This window comes from Vipera berus, assembly GCF_964194415.1.
Source record: "Vipera berus genome assembly, chromosome: 1".
Taxonomy (NCBI): domain Eukaryota; kingdom Metazoa; phylum Chordata; class Lepidosauria; order Squamata; family Viperidae; genus Vipera; species Vipera berus.
In genome coordinates this window covers 176,425,633-176,450,045 of record NC_138202.1, presented here as the reverse complement: position 1 = coordinate 176,450,045, position 24,413 = coordinate 176,425,633, and the positions used below count along the sequence as shown (strand labels likewise).

At 42.0% G+C, this 24,413-nt stretch overlaps 1 protein-coding gene across 1 annotated transcript in view; it reads right to left on the bottom strand.

Moving 5' to 3' along the window:
- Positions 1 to 24,413, bottom strand: part of BMPR2 (bone morphogenetic protein receptor type 2) — an 87,498-nt gene that overhangs the window by 31,650 nt on the left and 31,435 nt on the right. The window contains exon 3 of the mRNA XM_081328201.1: positions 22,882 to 23,061. Within this exon, the coding sequence (XP_081184327.1) occupies positions 22,882 to 23,061 (180 nt within the window). The remainder of the gene's footprint in view (positions 1 to 22,881; positions 23,062 to 24,413) is intronic.

Below are 24,413 nucleotides of genomic sequence, written 5' to 3'. Positions count from 1 at the left end.
GTGGGATGAGACAAAAGCACATCGTCAGAATGTAGTATTAAAAAACATTACTGGGATGTGTTTCTGCTGAAGTTAGAGGAAAGCAAGGATGAGCCCTGCAATTTAAATAAAGTGGTTTTTATTTTATTTCCGGTATGATTGCAACGTACTATTCTAAGTTTAGATATCTCTAAACAGAGAATAATAAATTGCAATCACACCAGAAGCACATTAAACACCTGGCCAAAAAAACCAACATTCTTCACCCAAGTTTGTAGATTCTTTTTTCCATTCTGCAGGTGCATGCTACAAACTCCAGTACCTACCTGGTTAAGGGGTAAGAATGTTAGAGTAGTTGCTCCATTTGAATAGTGATGACAAGAGAATCCGATACTGAGTCTGAAAAAGTTGTACTTTAATTTCCCAATACTCTAATCACAAACTGACATGTGTATCTTTTTCTCTTATCTTCTCCAACTCAGTGTCTAGATTGTAATAAGGATATATAAGTTCGGACAAGTTCTTGGCAGATACAACCTTCCAGGCAACTTGCCTTACTCCCATCAATTATCCTCTCTTTTCTATACATGTATTGAAAACACTGGAGGCCTCTTCACATATACAACTTTTTGACATTGCTGTGTCAACCTTCAACTCAATACACGATAAGAACTTTAATACTCAAGGGCAAATTTCAGGTATTTAAATGAGTAATTAAATACAGTTCAGCTAACTATGAAAATAAGCCTGACTATCAATAAATATGTAACAAATGTCAAGAAGGAATCAGCTAGCTGAATTGCCAGTGCTGCTTTATTTTTTCTAAGCTTTTGCTTTTTCAGCCAGGCGTTCCACCATATATTATTATATTCATAAATTGACTTAACAAGACATTCCAAAGAATTAAAAAAAATGTTTTTGCTTGTAGAAGTGATTGAAAATTCCACTGAAAAAGCTGCCTTCAATAGCTAATTTATTTTTCTACGTGTCTGAAACTGCTCCCCATTGCCTATCAAGCCTAATACACCTAAAACACCATGACCCTTGAAATATGTAGGTTGAGAAACTTCCTTGTCTGAAAAGTCAAATTGGTTATTTCTTTACTGACATTTCAGCAAGCTACTAATTCCAACCTTCAGTTTGATTTATTTTCTTGCTTTCTTTCATTTTGTAATTTGACTAGTGTTTGGATGTTTTAGAATGTCGCTGTTTGAACTGGAATGTAAACCAAGTGTTAAGTCATTATTTCTGTGGTTATCAACATAGTACCAGACAGAATTCATCATTTTACCACTTGATTGCTCATTCCATAATTATAAACTAGAACACCAAATCTTACACAGTTCATACAGTGGTGGGATTCAAATATGTGAACAACCGGTTCTCTATGTGGATGACACTTCCTTAAGTCCATTCTGGGCCTGGGCAACAAAAAATTCGCTACCAGTTCGGCCAGAGTGGTGCAAACCAGCTGAATCCCAGCACTGAGTTCTTATCATGGGGGCATATCATTCTGGAGATGGTTAACAGACTAAGACCCCACTTCCCCCATGTGTATTTTGCTCCCTTCCTCCATATCTTTGTTCATATTTTAATTAATTTAAGGTTACCATTTATTACTTAACACTTTCAGGTTTTTATTGTTTTAAATTATTGTAAGCCACCTAGAATTGCCTCCAGGCAAGAGGGTGGCATATAAGTTGAATGAATAAAATTATATCAATAGTAATAATAAGCTATTCTTGAAAACATTTTTTGCAAATTAATTTATCTGTGAAATGTAAGACACTGTCAAAATGCTGAACTGTATCACTGAAATCTGAGTCTTCTGATAGACTCTTAAGAGTGTATCTAAGAGTATATAGTATATAAAACTATAACTGATTTATCATTTTCAATCTTCTTTTTATAATCAAAGATGGAAGCACAGTTCCAAAATACTTTCCTACATTAGCATTATGGGTCTTCTTCACATATGCTCAAGTTCTATTATGAATCTGAACTAGCTAGTATTAGTAATTTCTAAACTGCTTCAGATACTACATATTTTCTGCATAATGTTATACACAAAAGAACATGAAAAAGACATTTTAATAGCTTCATTGTATTCAAAATGAAATACACACAATGTATCAACACAGGTTAAATATAGGACTACAACTGTCAAATATTGTTGAATCTGGAGGAAGCAACTTGAGGAGGGGCACAGAGCAGCATCTCTTTCACAACAACTGGATTGTCTCTTTCCCTCAATAAGGAATTGATCACAATCAGATTAAACTTTTAGTCAGCTTCTCCCCCCTCCCCCCGCTTTAACCAGCCTGGTGGAACAAGGATTAAATTCATAAATAGTAGACATCACATTCCAAAGGGCTCTGTTCACTGACTTATGATCCATAGGCTCAAAAATCAAATATTGCCTCTATTATATCTTTCACCTAGCACCTTACTTGGAACAAAATATGGATGATTTTATATATGAAAGATCTCGCAAATTATCATATCCAGCACTCAGCAGATCTTCTGGCTGACGTTGCCATTCACAATGTTTCTGGAAGAAACTGCAAGGAAGCAACATTTTCCTGCCAACAGATCTTTAATTATGGCAATAACGATTACATGAAAAGTAAGGGTTAATGTGGGTTGGTAGTGGAACAGCAATCAGAGAAGCCTATTATTTTTATCACTCTGATCAGACAAAATTTATTTTTCTAAAATTGCCATAATTTGTAAAGCTTTGTGTATTAATCTTAAAAGTTCATATTTCTATGGAACCTCTGCGTTCTATGAAACTTCACATGAGTATGTTCACATGGTGTAATAAGATGGAGGTTTGTAGTCACTGTGAGTTGGGGGGTGGGAGCACGAAGGGAGGCTCAGCTAATCTCAATGTATACATGGTTGTACTTTGACAATAAAGGTTTATTAATTAATTAATTAGAAAAATATAATGGGCTTCCAGTTTGCCACGCAGCCGGTATGGACAGCTGGGAGACCTGCTCCCTCTCCCCCGTCCAGTTTTGCATCGCTGGGGGCCCCTGAAAAGGGCCGAAAGTTGCCTCGAAGAGTCGACCAGCAAGAAGGGGCACTCACTGGATCACGGGAGAGCCGCAACTCTCCCATTAGACCTGGCGATCCCTCCAAACCAGCAGATGAAAGGACCGGCCATTATGGCTCGTCCCTAGGCTGTGAACAGCCAAAGTCACATTTTCCACCAGGCAACTCTTAAAGCAGCGCGGAAGAGACTGGGTGAGATCTACCTCTTTTACACCCTAATTACTTTCTGTACCTCCTTAAGCTGCTAAGCATTCTTCCCCCTGTGGTGAGGGAAGGGGGACTTTAGCCCTCCCTCCAGAAAAAGCGGCAACTAAATACCCAGGGGCGTTTTAAATGTTGAAAAAGTAACTGCATCCCAATTGGAACTTTATTTCTCAAAGCATGTGGACTGAAAGATTTTTTATTTCTTATTTTTTATAGTCTACTTCTGTCGGAAATCTGGATTCTTTCTTATGAAAAAAAAACAACTGAAAAGATTAAGACAACTTTGGGACTCAAAGGGAAACTTTAAAAGGGGCCTGGCTGACTGCCCAGGGAAATAGATAAGATACATAACCTTGAGAACTTTGAAACAACAGCTGTGAAAGGCTTTGTGTTCCCTACCTAGAAAAAAAAATTCTCTCTCTTGGATTTTCTCAGTGTAAAGCCTTAAGCTTAAAATACCAATATGGAAGAAGACCAGGAACAAAATTTATTTATGGATGAAGATCAACAAACTCTCGCTATGTTGAAAACACTAATCCAAATTCTTACCACAACCAATGAAATACTAAGAGGCTATGGGAAGGAACAAGAAGACAGCCCAGATATGAAAGCCCAAATTTTGACAGCAACTAAAGAACCATCTATACAAAATACAATAGAAAAAATGAAACATTCAAATACAATGACAGAAGAATCTACTATTCAACAAATATTGATATTTGAAAATCCAGAAAAGACATTGACAACTTGGAAAAAGGAAAGGGTTTCTTATACAACTCAGAAGATCCTCTATCTAGGAAAAGAACAGTTGGATGAGAAGATAAACAATTCAGAACAACCACGTCGATATGGAAGAATAAAGAGACGACCCACTAGACCTACAAGTCCTCTCAAAAAAATGGCGACCAGATGGTTTTGCCAATATCAATTCATATACATGATATTACAAGGAGATTGGTTCGATGACCCAAAAACAAGGACATGGAAGATGATTTAGCAAAGGAAAAAAGCCAGAATAAGACTCAAGAAGAATGGAGTTTCAACCATCTTATTGAAATCTGAAACAGAATGTACTTAAATAGATAAGATGTGTATGTTGAACACAAGACATTGTTATGAACTGAACTAAAGAAAAAATTTTGGTCATTAAAATTTAGTAGTATAAATACTAATAGCTAATTTGAATATTGACGTGCATAAAGGTCATGTAAAGGTGAATAATGTAGATAAGCTAAAAACTTATTGTTGAAAGTAATAAATAGGTCTATATCAGGCATGTCCAAAGTCCGGCCCGCAGGCCATTTGCGGCCTGCGGGGCGGTTTAATACGGCCCTCAACAGCCCTCCCTGCTGTATGTAAATGCGGCCCTCCCTTCTGATTGAGGGCCGCCCCTTCGGGAGCTGCTCCCGCCTCCCCCGCCGAGGGGCCGCCCCAGGAAGCACAGGCCGGCCCAGCTGCCGCCCCCACCCTGCCAGCCAGGCTCCGGGGCTCCACGCGGCTTCCTCCACCTCCTCCTCCTCCTTCGCCAGGCCTGCTCGGGGCCCGGGGCGGCTCCAGTGCGCAGGGGAGCGCAGCCCAGAGGAGGAGCCGCTGGGTCGGGCATGCCCTGAGCGGCCGGGGGTCTCCGGTCGGGCCATGCGGCGCTGTGGGCGAGGCGGGGGTGGCCGGCGGGGGTCTCGGCCTGCCCGCCCGTCCCGCTGAGCACCTTCCCTGCGTGCCGCGGCTGCCCATGGCGGTGGCTCCGGCTCCGGCGGCGCTGGGGCTCCCGGGCGCGGGGGCTCCGGCGGTGCCGGGCTGGCCGCTCTGGTACCACAAGGACCTGAGCTGGGTGGCGGCCGAGGAGCTGCTGGCGTGGGCTGGGCGGGCCGGCAGCTTCCTGGTGCGCGACAGCGAGAGCGTGGCCGGCGCCTTCGCCCTCTGCGTACTGTGAGTCTGGGGACCCGCGGGCGCTGCCTTAGGGACGGGCCGCGGGAGGGAGGGAGGGGAGGGGGCCAGGGCGCGCCTGCAGAAGACTCCCCCCCGAGGCTGGGCATTCCGTGGCGGCGGCCCCAGAGCCTGGAGCGGGGTCTGTCCAAGCCTCCGATTTCTTTCTTTCTTTTCTCTTTCTTTCTTTCTTTCTTTCTTTCTTTCTTTCTTTCTTTCTTTCTTTCTCTCTCTCTCTCTCTTTTCTCTTTCTTCTTCCTCTCTCTTGCCTCCATTCTCTCTTCTTCCTTCCTTCCTTCCTTCCTTCTTTCTCTCTTCCTCCTTCCCTCCCTCCCCCCATTCGTCCTTTCTCCTCCCTGTCTCCTTCCCTCCCTTTCTCCCCCCCCTCCCCCTCTCAGCCCTGCCTGGCGCTGGAGTCCCGGGGGTGACCTTCCGCCATGGAATCCGAGACAACTTTTTCGGCTGCAGAAATGTCAGCCTCCCGGGACGGGCTGGGCGACCCCCCGGCGGGGAGAGGTGAATCCCCTCCCCCTTCTAGTGGCTTTCCCGACTCCGGCCGCGCCGATCTGCCGCTCCTCCGGTGGGTTGAAGGGCCGGCTGCCTGGCCAAACCGCCACGCTCCTTCCCCTCACCCCGGGCTTGGCGCGGCGTCTGTGCCGGTGCAGCGAGGCTGACGGTGCGCGCCTGGCCTGGCTGAGCGCGTGGCGGTTCGGCCAGGCAGGAAAAGGTGCAGGAAGTGGCCGCCGCCTGGTAACGGCGCCCGGGCTCACAACGTGGAGGCGGCGAGCAAGCGCGCGCTCAGGGTGAGGCGGCCGCGTTCCAGTGAGGGAAGAGCGCCGAGGGAGTGGCCGGCCGGGCTGCGCTGCTGCCGAGCAAAGCTCGGCCGGGGCGCCCGCTCTGCTCTGCCTGGCGCCAGCTCAGAGACTCCGCCCACCAGGCCCTTCTCCCGCTCAGCCAGGCCAGGCGCGCACCGTCAGCCTCGCTACACCGCCTCCACGTTGTGAGCCCGGGCGCCGTTACCAGGCGGCGGTCGCTTCCCGCACCTTTTCCTGCCTGGCCAAACCGCCGCACTCCTCCCCCCCGCCCCGGGCTTGGCGCAGCGTCTGTGCCGGTGCAGCGAGGCTGACGGTGCGCGCCTGGCCTGGCTGAGCGGGAGAACGGCCTGGCGGGCGGAGTCTCTGAGCTGGCGCCAGGCAGAGCAGAGCAGGCACCCCGGCCGAGCTTCGCTTGGCAGCAGCGCAGCCCAGCCAGCCACTCCCTCGGTGCTCTTCCCTCACCGGACCACGGCCGCCTCGCCCTGAGCGCGTGCTTGCTCGCCGCCTCCACGTTGTGAGCCCGGGCACTGTTACCAGGCGGCGGCCGCTTCCCGCACCTTTTCCTGTCTGGCCGAACCGCCACGCTCCTCCCCCCGCCGCGGGCTTGGCGCGGCGTCTGTGCTGGTGCAGCGAGGGCACGCCTTCTTTGCCGCTGGAGCTGCCCCGGCTTCGAAGCCCTCTGGCTCCCCTGGGCGAAGGCGACGTCCAGGGAAGGGCGGGTGTGTCTGTGTGTGTGTGTGTGTGTGTGTGTGTGTGTGTACACGTGCGCGCATTCTGTGTTTCACAGCCATTTTATGGGCTGGGATGTGGGGAGCTGGACAGGGGTAGGTAGGGCCCTGGCCTAGCAGAATTTGTGAAGTGGTGGAAGTGTGTGAGCTGTTACCAGAGAGTCTGACCTTGTCAAAGTAAGTTTGACAAGGTCAGACTCTCTGGTAACAGCTCACACAGTAAGTTTTTTTTTAAATTTATTTAAAATACATTGTGAAAACTCAGCTGTCAGTTGATCTTATGTTATAAAATGAAAAGTATGCCATTTGCAATTAACTTGGCATAAAATAATTCATTTGCATTTAATTGTAATTGTTCAAAGAATGTTCGGAAAAATGTTCGGCCCTCCAGCATGTTCACTTCATCCAATCTGGCCCTCTTTGAAAAAAGTTTGGACACCCCTGCTTTATATGGAATGTTAAAAATGAAAATTATCAGTTTAAGCAAGAGATAGCAGATACAAAGAGGAAGAGAGGAAGTATTAAATACTGAAATAAAAAGAAATTTTGATTACTACTAAAAAAACCTGAAAATTAGAAAAAGGAAGGATATCATATTGTATCCTTAGTTGACATAGAGGGTGAGAAGTTAAGTAAACGGGATGTGTATTTTGAATATTAGATTTTGCGAGGAATGGTGATAGATGAATTGGGAGTATACTGAAAATTTTGGGAATGATAAATATCAAATGTTAAATCTAAATGTTAGTGGAAATTAAAATTGAAAAATCATTGATTGTCTAAAAGACTATGTTAAAACAATTAGAATATGTGTAAACTAAAAACTATGGATATATGTAAGAAAGTTATTTTCTATGTGATTGATAGGATAAAACTTGTCTTTAAATTTACAGAGACAGTATATATGAAGGGAAAAAGAGGAAATGTTTACGGTAGCAATTTGAAATCTGTACTAATGATATCTGTATGTAATTGAATTACTACTACCCAGCAACCACGTTGCTTTTTAAATATGTGAATGTAACATTAGAAAATCAATAAAATTTGTAAAAAAATACATAGAAAAGTATACTGAAGAATCTGTTGCTGATTCTATGAAACAAGGAAATCCTATAAACTGACAGAACAAACTGACAGGTGCTACAGAAAAAAAGCATTTTACTTAGTTACCTCAATGAAGTATGACAGGATCACACATAAAAGCTGCAAAAATACTCTGTACTTTTATTTTTAATTATTATACATCATGATATATAACAATGTATTACATTTTAGGCAAAGCCTTTGTTTTCCTAAAGATGTTCCCAAGCAGTGGAAAAGCAGCTGCCTTTGTATCTTCACTTGTCTCATGGAGGATTAATAGTTTCTTAATCTCTAGTCTATGTTTCAGTAACATGCTAAGGGATGGTCAATACTTCTTATTCAAAAATAGTAAGTAAAGTGAGTTAACGACAACTTTCTAATTAAAATGCCTGAAAATTCTAGACACCTAGAATAGAATTGCAACTATTCCAACCTGAAGATGACAACCAATCTTCAGTAATTGGTGAGACATTTGCTAGTCCACAAATCTAAACATACACAGCTATGGTGGTCCTGCAGAGTCAATTTGTCTCATTTCAAAGTCAATGGGGGAAGCCAGACTCACTTAATGACCACATGACTCATTTAACAACTTCAGTGATTTGCTCAACCGTGGCAAAAAGGTCATACTACATAACAACTGACTTGCTTAGCGGTGGAAATCTGGGGCCCAATTGTGGTTGTAAGTCAAGGACTTCACTTCAACTGCTGATAACAGAGTGAAATTTCAGCAATCATGCAACACAGATAAGCACGTCTAAGACTACAACATATTAATATGATGCTATGCATAACTATTAAAAATTAAATCCAAGCTTTTAAATTAAACCAAAAACACAGAACCTCATAATGGTTTCAAATTCTCAAATGGTGCAATAACGCAAACTGCTATAATGATAAATGAATATAGGCAGCTAGTTTTGTGACTGAAACTAAAGTTCAAGTAAATAAATAACTAAACTATAAGTAAATCTTCCATGATTTGCAGATCAAGGTGGCTAGATCCACAAGTTTCACTTTGTCTCAAACACTGTTCCATGCATTGCCTGCTAAAGGTGAAGTGGGAACATCCTCAAAACTCCTGCTGCATTTGCTTCTCACTTTGCTTGTGCAAATTCCGGATGGGCAAGCCAAGGCAGAATAGGAACGAGTTTTGACTGTGCTCCTCCTACTTTGCCTGTGCTAGTCTTCTCAGCCTTTAAAAAACATTGTGAATCCATATATATAGTGAAGAATACTGCCTCACAAAACAGCTGACTTAAGCTACAGAAACTGATCACATTGCACATGAACAGCTGCGGTGCTGTGACATGTCTGTGTTTGTGTGTGTGTGTGTGTGCGCGCGCGCACGTGTGTCTGTCTGTCTGTCTGTCTGTCTGTCTGACTGACTGACTGTCTCTGTGTGTCTGTGTGAGAGAGACTTTGAGAACTGGTTGGCAGCAAGGCAAACCAAGCTGGAACAGGCAACTTGGGAAACAAGCAACTTTGGGGGGGGGGGGAAACCACTAAACACCACTAAAAAGAAAAACAAGAAATCCAAGAAGAAGCCACCATGTTTGTATAAAGAACTCTCTGATCAACTGAAAGACAAAAAGGATTAATACAAAAAAATGTAAAAAGAGACATATAAGTAAGGCAGAATACTAGCATATAGCCTGAAGATGAAGTCAAGAAAGTTAAGTCTTAGCATGAATTAAAGACTTACAAAAAAAGTGAAAAATAATAAAGTTTCTTTCAACATGTTAAAAACAAGAAAAAAAGTCAAGGAAATAATTGGTCCACCAACGGAAGAAGTTGGCAAGGAAGTGATGGGTAGCGGGGAGAAAGCAGACCTGCTTAATTCATTCTTTGCATCTTTTTCATGCAAAAAAAAAATAGCCCATCCTATCAAATGCAGAACTGTAAAAGACAGACTAGAAATACAAGTTAGAATAGGCAGGAAAATGATAAGACAACACTGTCCACCCTAGATGAGTTCAAATCACCAGGACTAGATGGATTACATCCCAGAGTTCTGAAGAAGCTGGCACACATGATCTTGGAACCACTGAACATTATCTTTCAAAGATCCTGGAGCATTGAAGAACTACCAAAAGACTAGAAAAGAGCTGACTAGAAAAGAGTTCTCTTTTTCAAAAAAGGGGGAAAAATGGATCCAGGAAAATACAGATTAATCAGCCTGACATCAATACCTGGGAACATTCTGGAAAAGACAATCAAGAAACAGATCTGCAAACACCTAGAAGCAAGAAAAGTGATAATCAGAAGCCAACATGAGTTGGTCGAAAACAGATCATGCCAAACAAATCCTATTTCATTCTTTTATGTGATTAAATTAGTGGACCAGTGAAATGCTGTGGACACAGTATACATGGCTTTCAATAAGATATTTGACAAAATAGACCACAACCTAGTTCTTGGTAAGTAAGAAAAATGTGGGCTAGGCAGCATCACCATCAGATGGATTTTTAACTGGCTGACCAACACGCTCAACGTGTAGCCGCCCTTAATGGAGCTACATCTACACAGAGGGAAGTATGCAGTGGGGTACACAGAGATTCTGTCTGAGGCCCAGTACTCTTTTAACATCTTTTAAAATTATTTAGATGAGAGGATGGGGAACTCATCAAATCTGCAGATGACACCAAGCTGGCAGGAATAGCCAACATATAGGCTCAAGATCCAGAACAATCTTGATAGACTTGAACACTGGGTCCTATCTAACAAAATGAAATTTTGAGAAAAGTAAGGTTTTACACTTAGGCAAGAAAAACCAAATGCACAGGTATAGAATAGGTGGAACTTGGCTCAACAGCAGTTACCTGCAAGAGGGATATAGGAGTCCTAGTAGATAACCACTTAAATATGAGCCAGGAATGCCGCAGCTGGCAAAAACCTCCTCTGGGCTGCGCTCCCCTGCGTACAATTTTGGTTGTTACAATATAAAAAAGATTTTGAGACTCCTTATATAGAGTTCAGAGAAGAGCAATAAAGATGATTAGGGGGCTGGAGTCTAAAACATATGAAGAATAGTTGCAGGAATTGGGTATGTCTAGTCTAGTGAAAAGAAGGGATAGGGACGACATGATATCAGTGTTCCAATATTTGAGAGGATGCCACAAAGAAGAAGGGGGTCAACCCAAGCACCTGAAGGCAGGACAATTATACATTGTACAAAATTGAGCATGGTATATTTCTGCAAATGTGAATTCATACTTACTATTTCTTTGGGCTGTTTACAGATTAAAAATAAGAAAACAATGAATATGGTAGTGCAGACGTTGGGAACCTATTTACTCAGTGTTCTGTAGTATTTCCTTTGACATGTACAATAAATAACTAGATTTGTTTATCCAAATATAAGGTTGTCTCTGCAAAATGGGCTAGTAATTGAAATGATAGTGGTTTTTTTAATAAAAACTGAAACAGGCATGCATCTAATAAATTCCAAGAGCTTTCAAACTCCATTAACACCGATTAGTGCTTTGATAATTACTTAATAAAGACAGGAAGCACCTTACATGAAAACCATCACTTTAAGCCTGTGGTTGCCATTCTTCCTGAAATGAACCATTATCATTTGTACCCTAGTTTGTATTGTGAAATAACAGAGATTATTATTTCATACTGACACACTTGAATCACTGATATGTCATTAGCATGCTAGTCATTCCACATTCCCAGAACACCTTTTTTAGTAACTCTTATTAAAATGCTGACTAGCCCAGAAAGCAAGATGAATCCAATGATAATGGGACTAAGCAATAATATCAGCTTCTGAGTTACGTTTTTTCACAAGTGTTATAGTAAAATGTATATTATATAATGTATTAGCTTTCCATTCAAATTGGCTTGCTACTATGAGAACTCCATGCTATGAAATTCAGTTCAGAATACACCATAAATGATAAGTCTGTATCACTAATTTCCTAAAAAAAAGAAAACAGCCCACCCACCCTTTTATAACAAGATTTGTCCGCTAGCCAATCTGGAATTCTAAGAAGGTTAAAATGTACTACCTACATGGACAGGCAAAAGGAAACCTCATTTTGAGAGGAAATACAAGGCTGGCCATGAGAAGGGAACTTGGAGGCAGGAAATCCATGAAGACAAAGGCACGTATGAGCCCAAGGACAGTCAGAAAAAAACATGCCCTGGAGTTGTTTTTTTTTTTTGTAGTATTGCTTCATTTGCCTGATGGCAATACGTCACTTTCTTTGAAACAAAATAGAATATAAGAATAGTAAGATTCTTATATTCTAGGGCAGGGGATAGACGGGTGTCCTTATCACCACAGATATTAACAGACACCATGTCCTACATTTCATAGTATTGTTCAGGAAGCACACTTTGATCCTCTCTAAGCAGTTAAATGCTACATGCTTTTCCAGCATTCAGAGAAAGGCAGTTCTGGTAATTTAAATAGCTCCTAGATACTTTTATGCAATGGAAAGGCTTGTACAAGTAGGCATTTCCTCCATGCAGATCAGAGGGAGGGAGGGAAGGAGGGACAGCCACCCGCTGTCTGCCTTATTGGAGTCTGGCCTATTTCTGTTTACAAATCCTGGAGCCAGACCGGGCACTGGCTGGAGGCGGGCCGTCTGCTTCCTTGCTTACACTCAGTCTTTGTCTGGTAGTGCTGTTCCAAGAATGTACAACTCCGTACATGCTAGCAGCAAAGCAGAGCTTTCCTACAGTATTATCCCGGGTTCCCTTTCCCTGCTCCCCCACCAATCTTATTCAAAAAGATAATTTAAGGATTACAGTATTTATATTTTCCTGAGAGGCAAGACATAAAAAAGGCTTCCAGCCAAAAATTACTTTACTTTTTTTGTGGGATTGATCTAAAATCCTCACATTTTCAGATAGAACAATTACATTTACTTCTGTGGTTTTTTTTAATTAAAAGGTGTACAATATTCAGATCTGGACAGAGGAACTTCACATAGAGCAAGGGCACTGCTTCTATATCGGTCAGCTGCTCTTTAAAGCAGGGCTTTTCAACCAGTGGTACGGGTACCATCTGTGGTACATTGGCATCTGGCAGGTGGTACGCAACCATCCTAGAAAAGTGGTAGCGGGGGAGGGGAATGAGCTGAACCGGTGGCAGCACCGCACAAGCCTGAGTGAGAGATGGCTGGAGCTGCAGGGCTGTCAGGAGCCCGGCGCCGATCAGCTGGAATTTTGCAGCATTTCCAGGGTCTTGTGATTTACATTCAGACGCTTGACAACTGATTCATATTTATGACGGTCACAGTGTCCCAGGGTCATGTGAAGTGACCAAAACCTACTGCAACCACCCAGCAGAGGGGGGGAGTAAAAACCAAACACCCTCCCACCCCACCCCCACCACTAATCCTCAACAGAAATGCTCACAACAATGAAAACCTCGGACAGGAGGAAAAGCACCGCCGGGCAGGTGCCATTGTAACTTCGAACAGTCACTAAGCGAACTGTTGTAATTTGAGGACTATCTGTACTTCACTTTTTTCCTTTTTTTTTTTTGGTCATCAAGTTTTTGACATCTTGCTAGGTGACTGTGGTACTTGGATGTTGCCATATCCTAAGTGGTACAATGAGTGAAAAGGTTGAAAAGCCCTGCTTTAAAGGACTCTGGGATCATGTAGTAGCTGTGCTCTCAGGAAAATATGCTGCTGAATTAATTAATTTATTTAGTATACTACCCTGCATTAAATACCCACCTTAGGTAATTAATTTGCTTCAAGAATTATTTTGAGCTGTGCACCATTGTGAGGCAGGCCATAAACAAGGACATAAAGTGAGGCAGGACATAAAGTGAGGCAGGACATAAAGAAGGACATAAAGATAGATGTGTGTATTAGTTAGAAAAGAACAAGGAAATGGAAAATGCCAAACCACAAGTTCATCTCTCTGTCACACCTATTTGTCAAGCACAGAGCCCAGTTACATCTAACCACATATGTCTCGCTTGCAACTAACCACATGCTGGGAACTTAGGAGCTTTTGCAAGCCACCTGTGACCTTGATCAGTGATAGGCTGCAAGATATTTAGCTAAATTCAGCATAGCAACAGGGGGGCTGGGGGCTGTAATTCAAGTAACCAATCAATGCTAATAAGTTACATTTCCGTGTTTTGCTGTTTTTGAAGAGTATATATGTACCGTATATACTTGAGTATAAGCCGACTCGAGTATTTTATTTTTTTATTTTATTTTAATTCCATTTATATCCCGCCCTTCTCCGAAGACTCAGGGCGGCTTACAAGCTTAGCAGTAGCCTTCATTCTATGTATATGCCTGCTTGTTAGGGCTTTCACACACACACCCAAGCGGCATTATTACAAAGTCAGCTTAATTGCCCCCAACAATCTGGGTCCTCATTTTACCTACCTCGGAAGGATGGAAGGCTGAGTCAACCTTGAGCCTGGTGGGATGCGAACCTGCACTAATTGCAGGCAGCTGGTGTTACTTAAGGAGGCATTAGCCCACTGCTCCACCAAGGCTATTGGTGTATAAGCCGAGACCCCCAATTTCACCCCCAAAAACTGGAAAAAGTTATTGACTCGAGTATAAGCCGATCCGCCGTTCTGCAAGCCTCCGCCGCCGGTGGAGGCTGGATCCGCGCTCTGCAAGCCTCTGCCGCCAGCAGAGGCTCGATCCGCCATTTTGCAAGCCTGAATACACAGGAATACCCTGTGTGGCCGCGGCTCTCGGGGAAGCCCTGGCTGTCCGCTTCCTCGCTCCACGCTGCCATTCGGGGCCCGTGCGTTCCCCGGGCAAATCGCGGCGCCCAGCAGGCGAGGAAACACGCCCGCTCCAGTCGCCCCCCCTTCCCTCAGGAGACGCGAAGCAAGTGACCGCCCGGAGCTTACCGAGGACTTGCGCGCGGCCGAGGCTTCGGTGCTTCCAGGATCGCACGCACCTCTCCCAAGCTGCCGCCGTCCGGAGACCTGCCGAAGTTTGGGGAGGTTTGGGGAGGTGCGCGCGCACCTCCCCAAACCTCCCCAAACATCGGCAGGTCTCCGGACGGCGGTGGCTTGGGAGAGGTGCGCGCGATCCCGGAAGCACCAAAGCCTCGGCCGCGCACAAGTCCTCGGTAAGTTTTTTTGTTGACTGGAGTATAAGCCGAAGTGGAATTTTTCAGCCCAAAAAGTGGGCTGAAAAATTCGGCTTATACTCAAGTATATACGGTACTTGCTTTTCCATGAGAACTTGTTCAGATGTTGCTATGGCTTTTTGCTCTGAACCTTTGCGCAAATAAAACAAACTTCTTTTGATTCCGGGGTCTGAATCTATTGATTCTGCAACATTTACATATACAGATATTCTCAACTTTAATTGAGCCCAAAATTTCTGTTGCTAAGTGAGACAGTTAAGTGAATTTTACCCCATTTTACGACTTTTCTTGCCACAGATGTTAAGTAAATCACCGCAGTTCTTAAATTAGTAACTAATTTGTTACTAATTTGTTGTTAAAGGTTGTTAAGTGAATCTGGCTTCTGCATTAACTTTGCTTGTCAGAGGGTTGTAAAAGGTGAACACATGACCCCAGGACACTGCAACTGTCATAATTATGAGTCAGTTACCAAACATCTGAATTTTGATTACATGACTATGGGGGTGCTGCAACAATCTTAAGTGTGAAAAACAGTCATAAGTCACTTTTTTCAGTGCCGTTGTAATTTCATATGATCACTCAATGAAATGTTGTAACTTAAGGACTACCTGTAGACCATTAAGGTTTCTTCCTGTCAATTCCCTCTGCACGTGTATAACTGTCATACAAGGAAAAAAGAGAAAACATGAATCTCAAACCCTTCTTTGTTTTGTCTTCCACACTGCACATGAAAGAGACAACAAAATGTCATTCAGGGCACTGAATAATCCAACCTGGATAGTATGCCATACATTAAAGTAAACTCTCCCCACTACTTAGAAATTCCAAAGTTGGTATTAATGAAGACATGCACAACTAAGTGTATTAAATGTTTGTTGCTGGACTTGCTCAGTAGGAGCAAATGATCAAATATTATCTTCAAATTCCATCCCCTTAGCCAAGAGAGATCATTTTCCTAACCATAATGGCAACAATGCAACCCAACTTTTGTTTTATTAACATTTTTCTCACAACTGGAAGGAATGTGTATTCCTGCTATACATTTGTTCACAGGTGCTAACAGCAAATGGTCAGGTATTGGCATTTGCCATAGGCATTATAGCCAGACTTTTTTAAAAAAAGGCATTCCTATTCAAGTTTGTCAATATTTTATATTTTTCCATGAGGAAAGATGCTTCTGTTTAACTGAAATAAATAATAATAATAAACCTTTATTGTCAAAGTACAACATGTGTACATTGAGATTAGCTGAGCCTCTCCCCGTGCTCCCTCCCCCCAACACACATTGACAACAAACCCTCCATCCTACCACACCATGTGAACCAACTACACCACACACCGGCCTCCCAAGTCAATTCTGCATTAGTTCACAGAGATTATATCCCATTCAAAAGCCTAACAGCCCACGGATAAAAGCTGTTTTTCAGCCTGTTGGTACGGCTGGCTATACTCCTATATCTCCTACCCAATGGTAGGAGAGTAAAGAGATACCATCCAGGGTGTGAGTCATCCCTGAGAATTTTCCTCACTCTTCCAAGGCAACGAGCCCTGGCGATGTCATCCAGTGGTGTCAGGTGACAGCCCACAATGTCTTGTGCTGTGCTCACTACCCTCTGTAATACTTTCCTATCCGTGGCTGTCAGAACAGCATACCAAACCACAATACCATACCAGAAGACGCTCTCTATAGTAGACCGGTAAAAGAGGGTCATTAGCCGTTGTTCTACCCTGTTCTTCCGCAAGACCCCAAGAAAGTGAAGCCTCTGTTGGGCCTTTCTAGCCACCTGGGTTGTGTTAACTTTCCAGGTCAGATCTTCACAGAGGTAGACTCCCAGAAATTTAAAGGAGGAAACTCTCTCCACACAGTGCTCCCCGATGTAAAGTGGGGCAGGTTCCTCCTTTTTTCTCCGGAAGTCTAACACCATCTCTTTCATCTTGCCGATGTTTAGGTGCAAGTTGTTGTTACTACACCATATGGATAGTTTCTGTACCTCCGCCCTGTATGCTGTCTCATCCCCACCTGTAATAAGACCCACCACCGTTGTATCATCTGAGAACTTGATTATCGCAGTGGATGGGTCAGATGATACACAATCATATGTGTATAAAGAGTACAGGTAGGGGCTAAGCACACAGCCCTGTGGCGAGCCGGTGCAAAGCTTCAGGGGGGTGGACAAAGCAGACCCGACCCTGTTTGTAACCAGTCCCTAAGAAAGTCTTGAATCCAATCGCAGATGGCGGGGGAGAATTTCAAGTCAGTCAGCTTCTTGTTGATGAGAAAAATCTGCTATCAATGGATGATCAATAGAACCAACTTAGAACTAAGGATACACCTCCTGACAGTTAAAATAATTACTCAGTGGGATGCTTTGCCTCCAGAAATTGTGGGTGCTCCCAACACTGGAGGTTTTTAAGAAGAGATTGGATGACCATTTGTCTGAAATAGTATGGGTTTCCTGCTTCAGAAGGGGGTTGGACTAGAAGACGTCAAAGGTCCTTTCCGACTCTGTTATTCTGTTCCATTCTGATTTCTGTTATGGAGCAAAAGCAAAACGAAACCAAAAAGGCTCAAATCCTGGCTGATACCAAATCATATCTGTGTGAAAAGCTTACTTTTCTTTTTTTAACCACTAAATCAGTGTTGATGCCTGGTGACTGCCTGAATTAATCCTCAAATCTTCTTGCCAGCATTTTCATAAATGGTTTGCCCTTGCCTCATTCTCAGGGCTGAGAGAGAAAGAGTGATTAGGCCAAAGTCATCCAGCTGGCTTGTGCCTAAGGCAGGACTAGAACTCACAATCTTCTGGTTTCTAGCTTGATGCCTTAACCACTACCCCAAACTGCCTCTCAAATTCAAGGTACTAGTAATGGTGTTTAAAGCCCTACATGGCAGGGGTCCGGAGTACCTCAGGGAACACCTGCTGCCGGCATCAACCTCCCTGCGCCCTGTGCGTTCCCACAGAGAGGGTCTCCTCAGGGTGCCACCGATCAGAGAATGTCGATTGGTGGCCCCCAGGGGGAGGGCATTCTCTGTGGGCGCTCCGGAACTATGGAACCAGTTACCGGTAGAGCTCTGGATGGCGCCCGATCTTCGCTCCTTTCGCCGCGATCTGAAGACGTTTTTGTTTGCACAAGCCGGCCTGGCCTGATGGGGGATTGGTGGAGTTTTTATTCTTGTATTTTTATTGTTGTATCTTTGGGGTTTTATAAATGTAGCATATTAATTGTTTTTAAAATCGGGCAACTATTTAATTTCCTTTTAATATTTGTAGCTTTGTATTTTATTCTTGCCCTGTGAACCGCCCTGAGTCCTTCGGGAGAAGGGCGGTATAGAAATATTAATAAAATAAAAAATAAAAAAAAAATTCTTACTACTTCTAACTGTACCTATCAATTTTCTGCCTTACTAAAACCATTGGAAGCAAGTCATTCAAGTACTCACTCCTCAGTATCAACAAGATACTTGGGCGTCCTCCTGGATTCATGACTCAATTTTGAAGACCATATAGGAGCCGTGACCAGGGGGGCTTTTGCCCAGGTTCGCCTGGTGCACCAGTTGCGACCCTATCTGGACCGAGATGCCCTACGCACAGTTACTCATGCGCTCGTGACCTCCCGTTTGGACTACTGCAACGCTCTCTACATGGGGCTGCCCTTGAGGACCACTCGGAGGCTTCAACTGGTGCAGAATGCGGCCGCGCGAGTTGTGATGGGGGTCTCCCGATACTCCCATGTAACACCTCTACTCCGCGAGCTGCATTGGCTTCCGGTTGCCCTCCGGGTGAAATTCAAGGTGCTGGTCATCACCTATAAAGCCCTACATGGCTTGGGTCCGGGGTATCTGAGGGAACACCTGCTGCCGGCATCAAGTTCCCTTCGTCCAGTGCACTCCCACAGGGAGGGTCTTCTCAGGGTCCCACCGGTAAGAGATTGCCGGCGGGTAACACCCAGGGATAGGGCCTTCTCAGTGGGGGCGCCTGCCCTGTGGAACCAGCTGCCAGTGGAGCTGAGGACTGCCCCCGACCTCCGTTCATTCCGCCGGGGCCTGAAGACCTGGCTCTTCGAGCTCTCTGGCCCAGGCTGAGGATTAATTTATTTTAATTGGGGTTTTATTTGTACAGGGATAAATTTAATCTTTTTTAAACTTGGTTTTTAACTTTTGTATTTTTGGTTTTTAATTCCCTGTAAACCGCCCTGAGTCCTCCGGGAAAGGGCGGTATATAAATGTAATAAAATAAATAAATAAATAAATAAACAAGAGCCAATGGTCAGAATGTAACCTAAGAATATTTTGCCTCAATCTCTTATTCAAAAGAATTAGACCAAGCTGCTAAAACACAGTATTTGTTGAAATGTGGAAGCTATCTATTTTGCAAAACCTCAGGGTAGCCTTGAATGATTTGCCATCTCAGTAACAACCCAAAGAACTTTAAACAAATCCACGTAGTATCACATATTGACTCAATAAACACAGGAATGCATATATGTGAGTCAATCCAAGGATTTCTACAATAGCTGGCAAAAAAATCCATCTCTTAATGTAGCACATTCTAATTTATTCTGTTCTGAATACTATTTATACAAAATATGTTATAATTAATATTAGACTTGTCACTGAACTAGCACTTACTAAAATGCATCACACAAAATGGCCCATTCACTGCTTAAAATGATAAGTTTCTATAGCAACCGAGCAATGTTCCTTTTATTTACTTTTAAAATATTATTTGCCAATGTGCTAATCAGAAGCTTTCCTTTAGATTTTCATTTTTGAATTATATCTGAGACCAGATATATGGTCTTGTCATCTTGCCTGAAATTGCACAATCTCCTGAGTTTTTAAAGTCTTTATATTTATTTTCTAATTTATGACATCTATGAATGCTGCCTAGCAGTGTTGTAAGTAATTGGCATCCATGAGAATTATGCTGCTGACCTTTCCTATGTAATGCCTTCTCATAAAATGGACATTATGAGCCTCAGTTGTAAACAGCTGCTAAATTTAATAAGTATATTTGATTATTTTATATTAATGGCAAATATTTATGTCTTATGTTGGCATTCAAATCTGTAAATGTTTTAGATTAGTTCTACTGTCAAATGTTTTTTTTTCCTTTAGAGGTAATTTTGCAGGACTTTACCACTAGTTACACTTTAAACACTTTACATTTCATAATCTACTCATTTCACATATTTTTTATTGCGCAGGAATGAAAAGCTTAAAAAAGTAATTTTAAAGAAACAAAATATTCCAGCAGTTATATAAACTGCATCCTGCTTGCAAAAGCACCTGCCTTTTGGTGAAAAGCCAAACTAACTCCTGATACCAGTTCCCCATTCAATGAACTATGGTGTTACATTCAGAGTATTTCCCATGAGATTGAGCTGCCACAACACCATTTTTCTCTAGCCAGAGAAACCAGGGTCACTGCCAAACACATTGCACTGCCAAACACATTGCTGCACACAAAGAAAAAAACTGACAGACACTACTAAAGGAACACTCTCCTCCTCCAATTAATGCAACACATCTCAATGCTATGGTAGTAGTTTGGATTTGATCTCTAAATAGGCAACTGAGCACATGGAAGCAGGCATACCACACTTATCTGTGACACTTTAAAGACATTGTTGCTGTAAGATGGCAAACAAGGGCTTCTGTGTGCTCCAAAGCACCTTTTGGATAATCATATTTGAAGCATTTCATGCTGTATCAGAGTGTCTCTCTTCTGACCTTAAGGCAGGGGTGTCAAACTCAATTTCATTGAGGGCCGCATCACCATTGCGGTTGCCCTCAGGGGGCCGGGTGGGTGTGGCCTGGGTGGGTGTGGCCTACTGGGTGGGCATGGCTAGAGTGCGTATGGCCTACTGGGTGGGCGTGGCCAGCTCTACATCGTTCGCATCAAGGGTGCCTATGGGGGCCTGGGCAGGATTGGGACAGATCTGAGGGTCTCTGGCAGAAGGAGGGTCTCTGGGCCAGGGCCAAGGCAGTGGGGGCCGTTCCCTCACTGTTTCCAGGATGGCTTTGCGGGCCGCATGAAACCACGGGCCGGATCTGGCCCCCGGGCCTTGTGTTTGACATGTCTGCCTTAAGGGCTAAGCAGAACTAGAAATAGATACATTCACTTCCACTACTATTCTCTCAATTATAGGTAGCAGGTTTTATAAAAATGATTAAGAATCACAGAGAATATAATTATTAATCTTTCTCTGGTTAAGAACAACAACACTATTAACATGCTGGCCTTTTCTTTACTCATATACCAATATACTCTCCTGCAGTGTGGAATATAAGAAACAGGCCATATTAATTTTTAGGATGTGTCTGCGCCATGGGCTTGCAGGATTAAGATTAACAATGCAGGAAGCATATCTCAGTCCTCAAATACATTAATGTATTTTAGATCAATGTGCAAGGGGCGTATACTCTGTTATTTTCTTATTATTCACTCGCTAAAGTCAACTTTATATTTCCAACAGGGAATAGTAAGAATATTGATTTGGATTTTTTCAGATGAAGCTTGGATTATCCCATAGTACTGGTCAATATCACTTTACTGTCAGTTTCTTCCACTATCATTAATAATGTAAATATTAAGACAAAAGACAATAGGGAATAAGAATAAAAGGAAGACAGTTTCTCTTCCTATCGCAAACTAGATGTACAGTACTACATCCTTCATTATCCATAAGACACTTTCATTACATTTCTACCAATAATTAAGCTGGTAGTCCTGTCATGATTCCTTAGTATGCTCTGAAAGGTATGGAGAAAAATGCTGATTTGTAAATTAAAAAGAAAGGCACAAACAATGGGCAATGAGAATGTGCCTTGAAAATAAGCAGTCAACCTTGTGGTAAAGTATTGATTTTCGGTGTTAATGGAACAAGGCAATTTCTTAGTACAATGCTATAGGTGGGGATTGGGGAAGCAGGAATTCCAACTATGATTTGAAGGACACCTAACTGGGCACATAGATATTAAGCAATATTATTAAGAAAATATTAAGAGAATATTATTCGCTTGCTGTTAGATTCTGGTTTATGACTTAATCCTATACTGAAAATCATAGAAAAGATTTAAATTGCTTCTATGTCCTTCTAACAATTTTTCATTGTACAGTAATATTTTTCCCCTAACAGCTGATATTCAATGTTAGTTAAAAGTGTTTATTTTTAATAGTTATAAACAGATTTTTTCAGCTCAGACCATTGAAAAATCTAACATCTCAATATAACCTATGAAATAATATCTATTTAGCTAACACTGCATAGTGTTTGTGCTTGTAGTGTGTGTACAGAGTGTCTCCTGCAATTTTTGAAAGTTAACTAAAATTGTGCTATTTCTTATCCAAAAGCCATCTGATTAAATCCCTTCCTCTAAGCTATTTATCACAAACAAAATTCTGAGAAGAAACAAAATGCTGCAGCCAAAACTAAACTGATGAATCCTTTGCTCAGATCCCAAGAGTTACTTGATGTGCAGTTAGGCTAGCCATAATTCAGGCTTGTAGTAATGCTTTAACAAACTATGAAAACACAAAGATCCCATTTTATAACAGGATATGTCTAAGCATTTAAGGATTACGTCCTAGGGTAACACATAATTTTATCTAATAAAGAATATTCAAAATTAAAGTTTAAAGTTTAAAATACAATTCCAACTCCCACAACTAACATTTTATATTGGTATGATGAACTCTTCCACATGTCTGTGAAACAGACTTATTGAAGCCTATATTTAAAGAATTAACCTTACATCATTGTAGAACAGTATTATGAAATTTTATAAAGAATATTAGATGAAACCAGGAAGTCTCAGTGCTTTTTTTAGATTAAATAAATTTGGGATCATTTACGTATCAGCAGAAAAATAATAGGATTTTTTTTTAGCATCTCAAACTGAACAGACTCCATAAAGATAGCAATAATGCTCTTCCTTAAGTCACAACTGCTGTTCCGTACTAACTGTAACTCAGTCTGGGATAACTCACCAGAAGGGGTTGGATTTATAGGAACTCGTGGTAGAAAGTTCTCTGTGAAGTTGACATTGCACAGGTTGGTACTACAGCAGCAGAAACGGTATGTCCCATTCTGAATCAAGGAAGGAGTGGTTGTTACTATGCATTCTTCACCGTGACACTCTTGGGGGTCTCCTATATGAGTCCAACATCCTAAGACAAATGGCAAATAAAATAACACATCAGTTTCATTCAGTTCATATTGTGAATCACCTTTTCCAAGATGAGAGAAAAGGCAGGGTAGATATAGCTGGTATATTCAAAGTAAAGCTTCCTATCTTATTCTGTATAAACAACCTTTTTCTATCCAGGAGGAGAAAGAGGACAATATTTCATTGTCCATGTATCCTCAAAAGTGCTCCATTCAGAATGCTGAGTGGAGTGCTGCTTCTCTGTTTCATTCTGCAGAGTGGTTTTCTCTCTAGGATTATTGTTGTCCTTGTTCTCTAAGGAGAACAAGGACCAAATTCATCCAATTTTGTCCTAGACGGCATCAAGGAACCAGAACTGGATGATACCAAATTTTTTAAATAAACTGGGGACTCCCTCAATCCCCATCACCTAGCATCACCAAATATCTTCAGGGAATGGGCCTGGTTCAAAGTCCAGTCTCATAGCCTTGCAAATTTTAAAACCCTTTTTTAAAAAAAAAAAGTTTGGACAACTTTTTTTTTCAAACAATCACTTTAAAATGACTTTCTCAATTAATGTAATATGCATTTTAAACTAACAAGAAGATATTTAATTTTATAGAGAATAAAAACTAATTAATATAATTGGAATTATATTAATTGGAATATCTATATATATTTCACTGTACATAACCATGAAAACCTTCTTCAAGGCTTTGTTTACCAATTTCGATCAAGCAGAGTTGAAAATTTATCCTTTAGTCCTTTATAAAAAAAACAAGCAACCAAACCAAACCAAATTAAAACAAACTGAAAAGCAATCTACTGGCACGATCAAATTTTTTTTTTTATTTATCACTTCACAACAGTAAGCTAAATATAAAAGAACAACAGTTATATTGTATGGTACATCAGTAAAGTTCCATATGTGGCCATACTAGCTTGTAATCAGGAATCTTAACTTACTAAAGTATAATATGAACAAGGAACATAACATACGTAGCTCCACCCTTTGTACAAGCGCATATGCTTGTTAGAAAGCACTTATTAAAGAACACTGAATTTGGAATTATGATTCTGAATACTGAAATCAACCAGGATTCAACAACCAGTAACAAACTGTACTGATTCTGATATAATCCAAGATCCACATCCCCTGCTTGGTAAGCATAACACTCTTCATTATACAGTTTAATAAATCAGTTCCTGGACTATGATTATTATTATTATTATTATTATTATTATTAATCCCATTTATATCCCGCCCTTCTCCGAAGACTCAGGGCGGCTTACAATCTAAGCACAGATCAATGTGCTTAGCAATAATATTATTAAATCAATGTGCTTAGCAATATTACAAACTGAATATTAGCA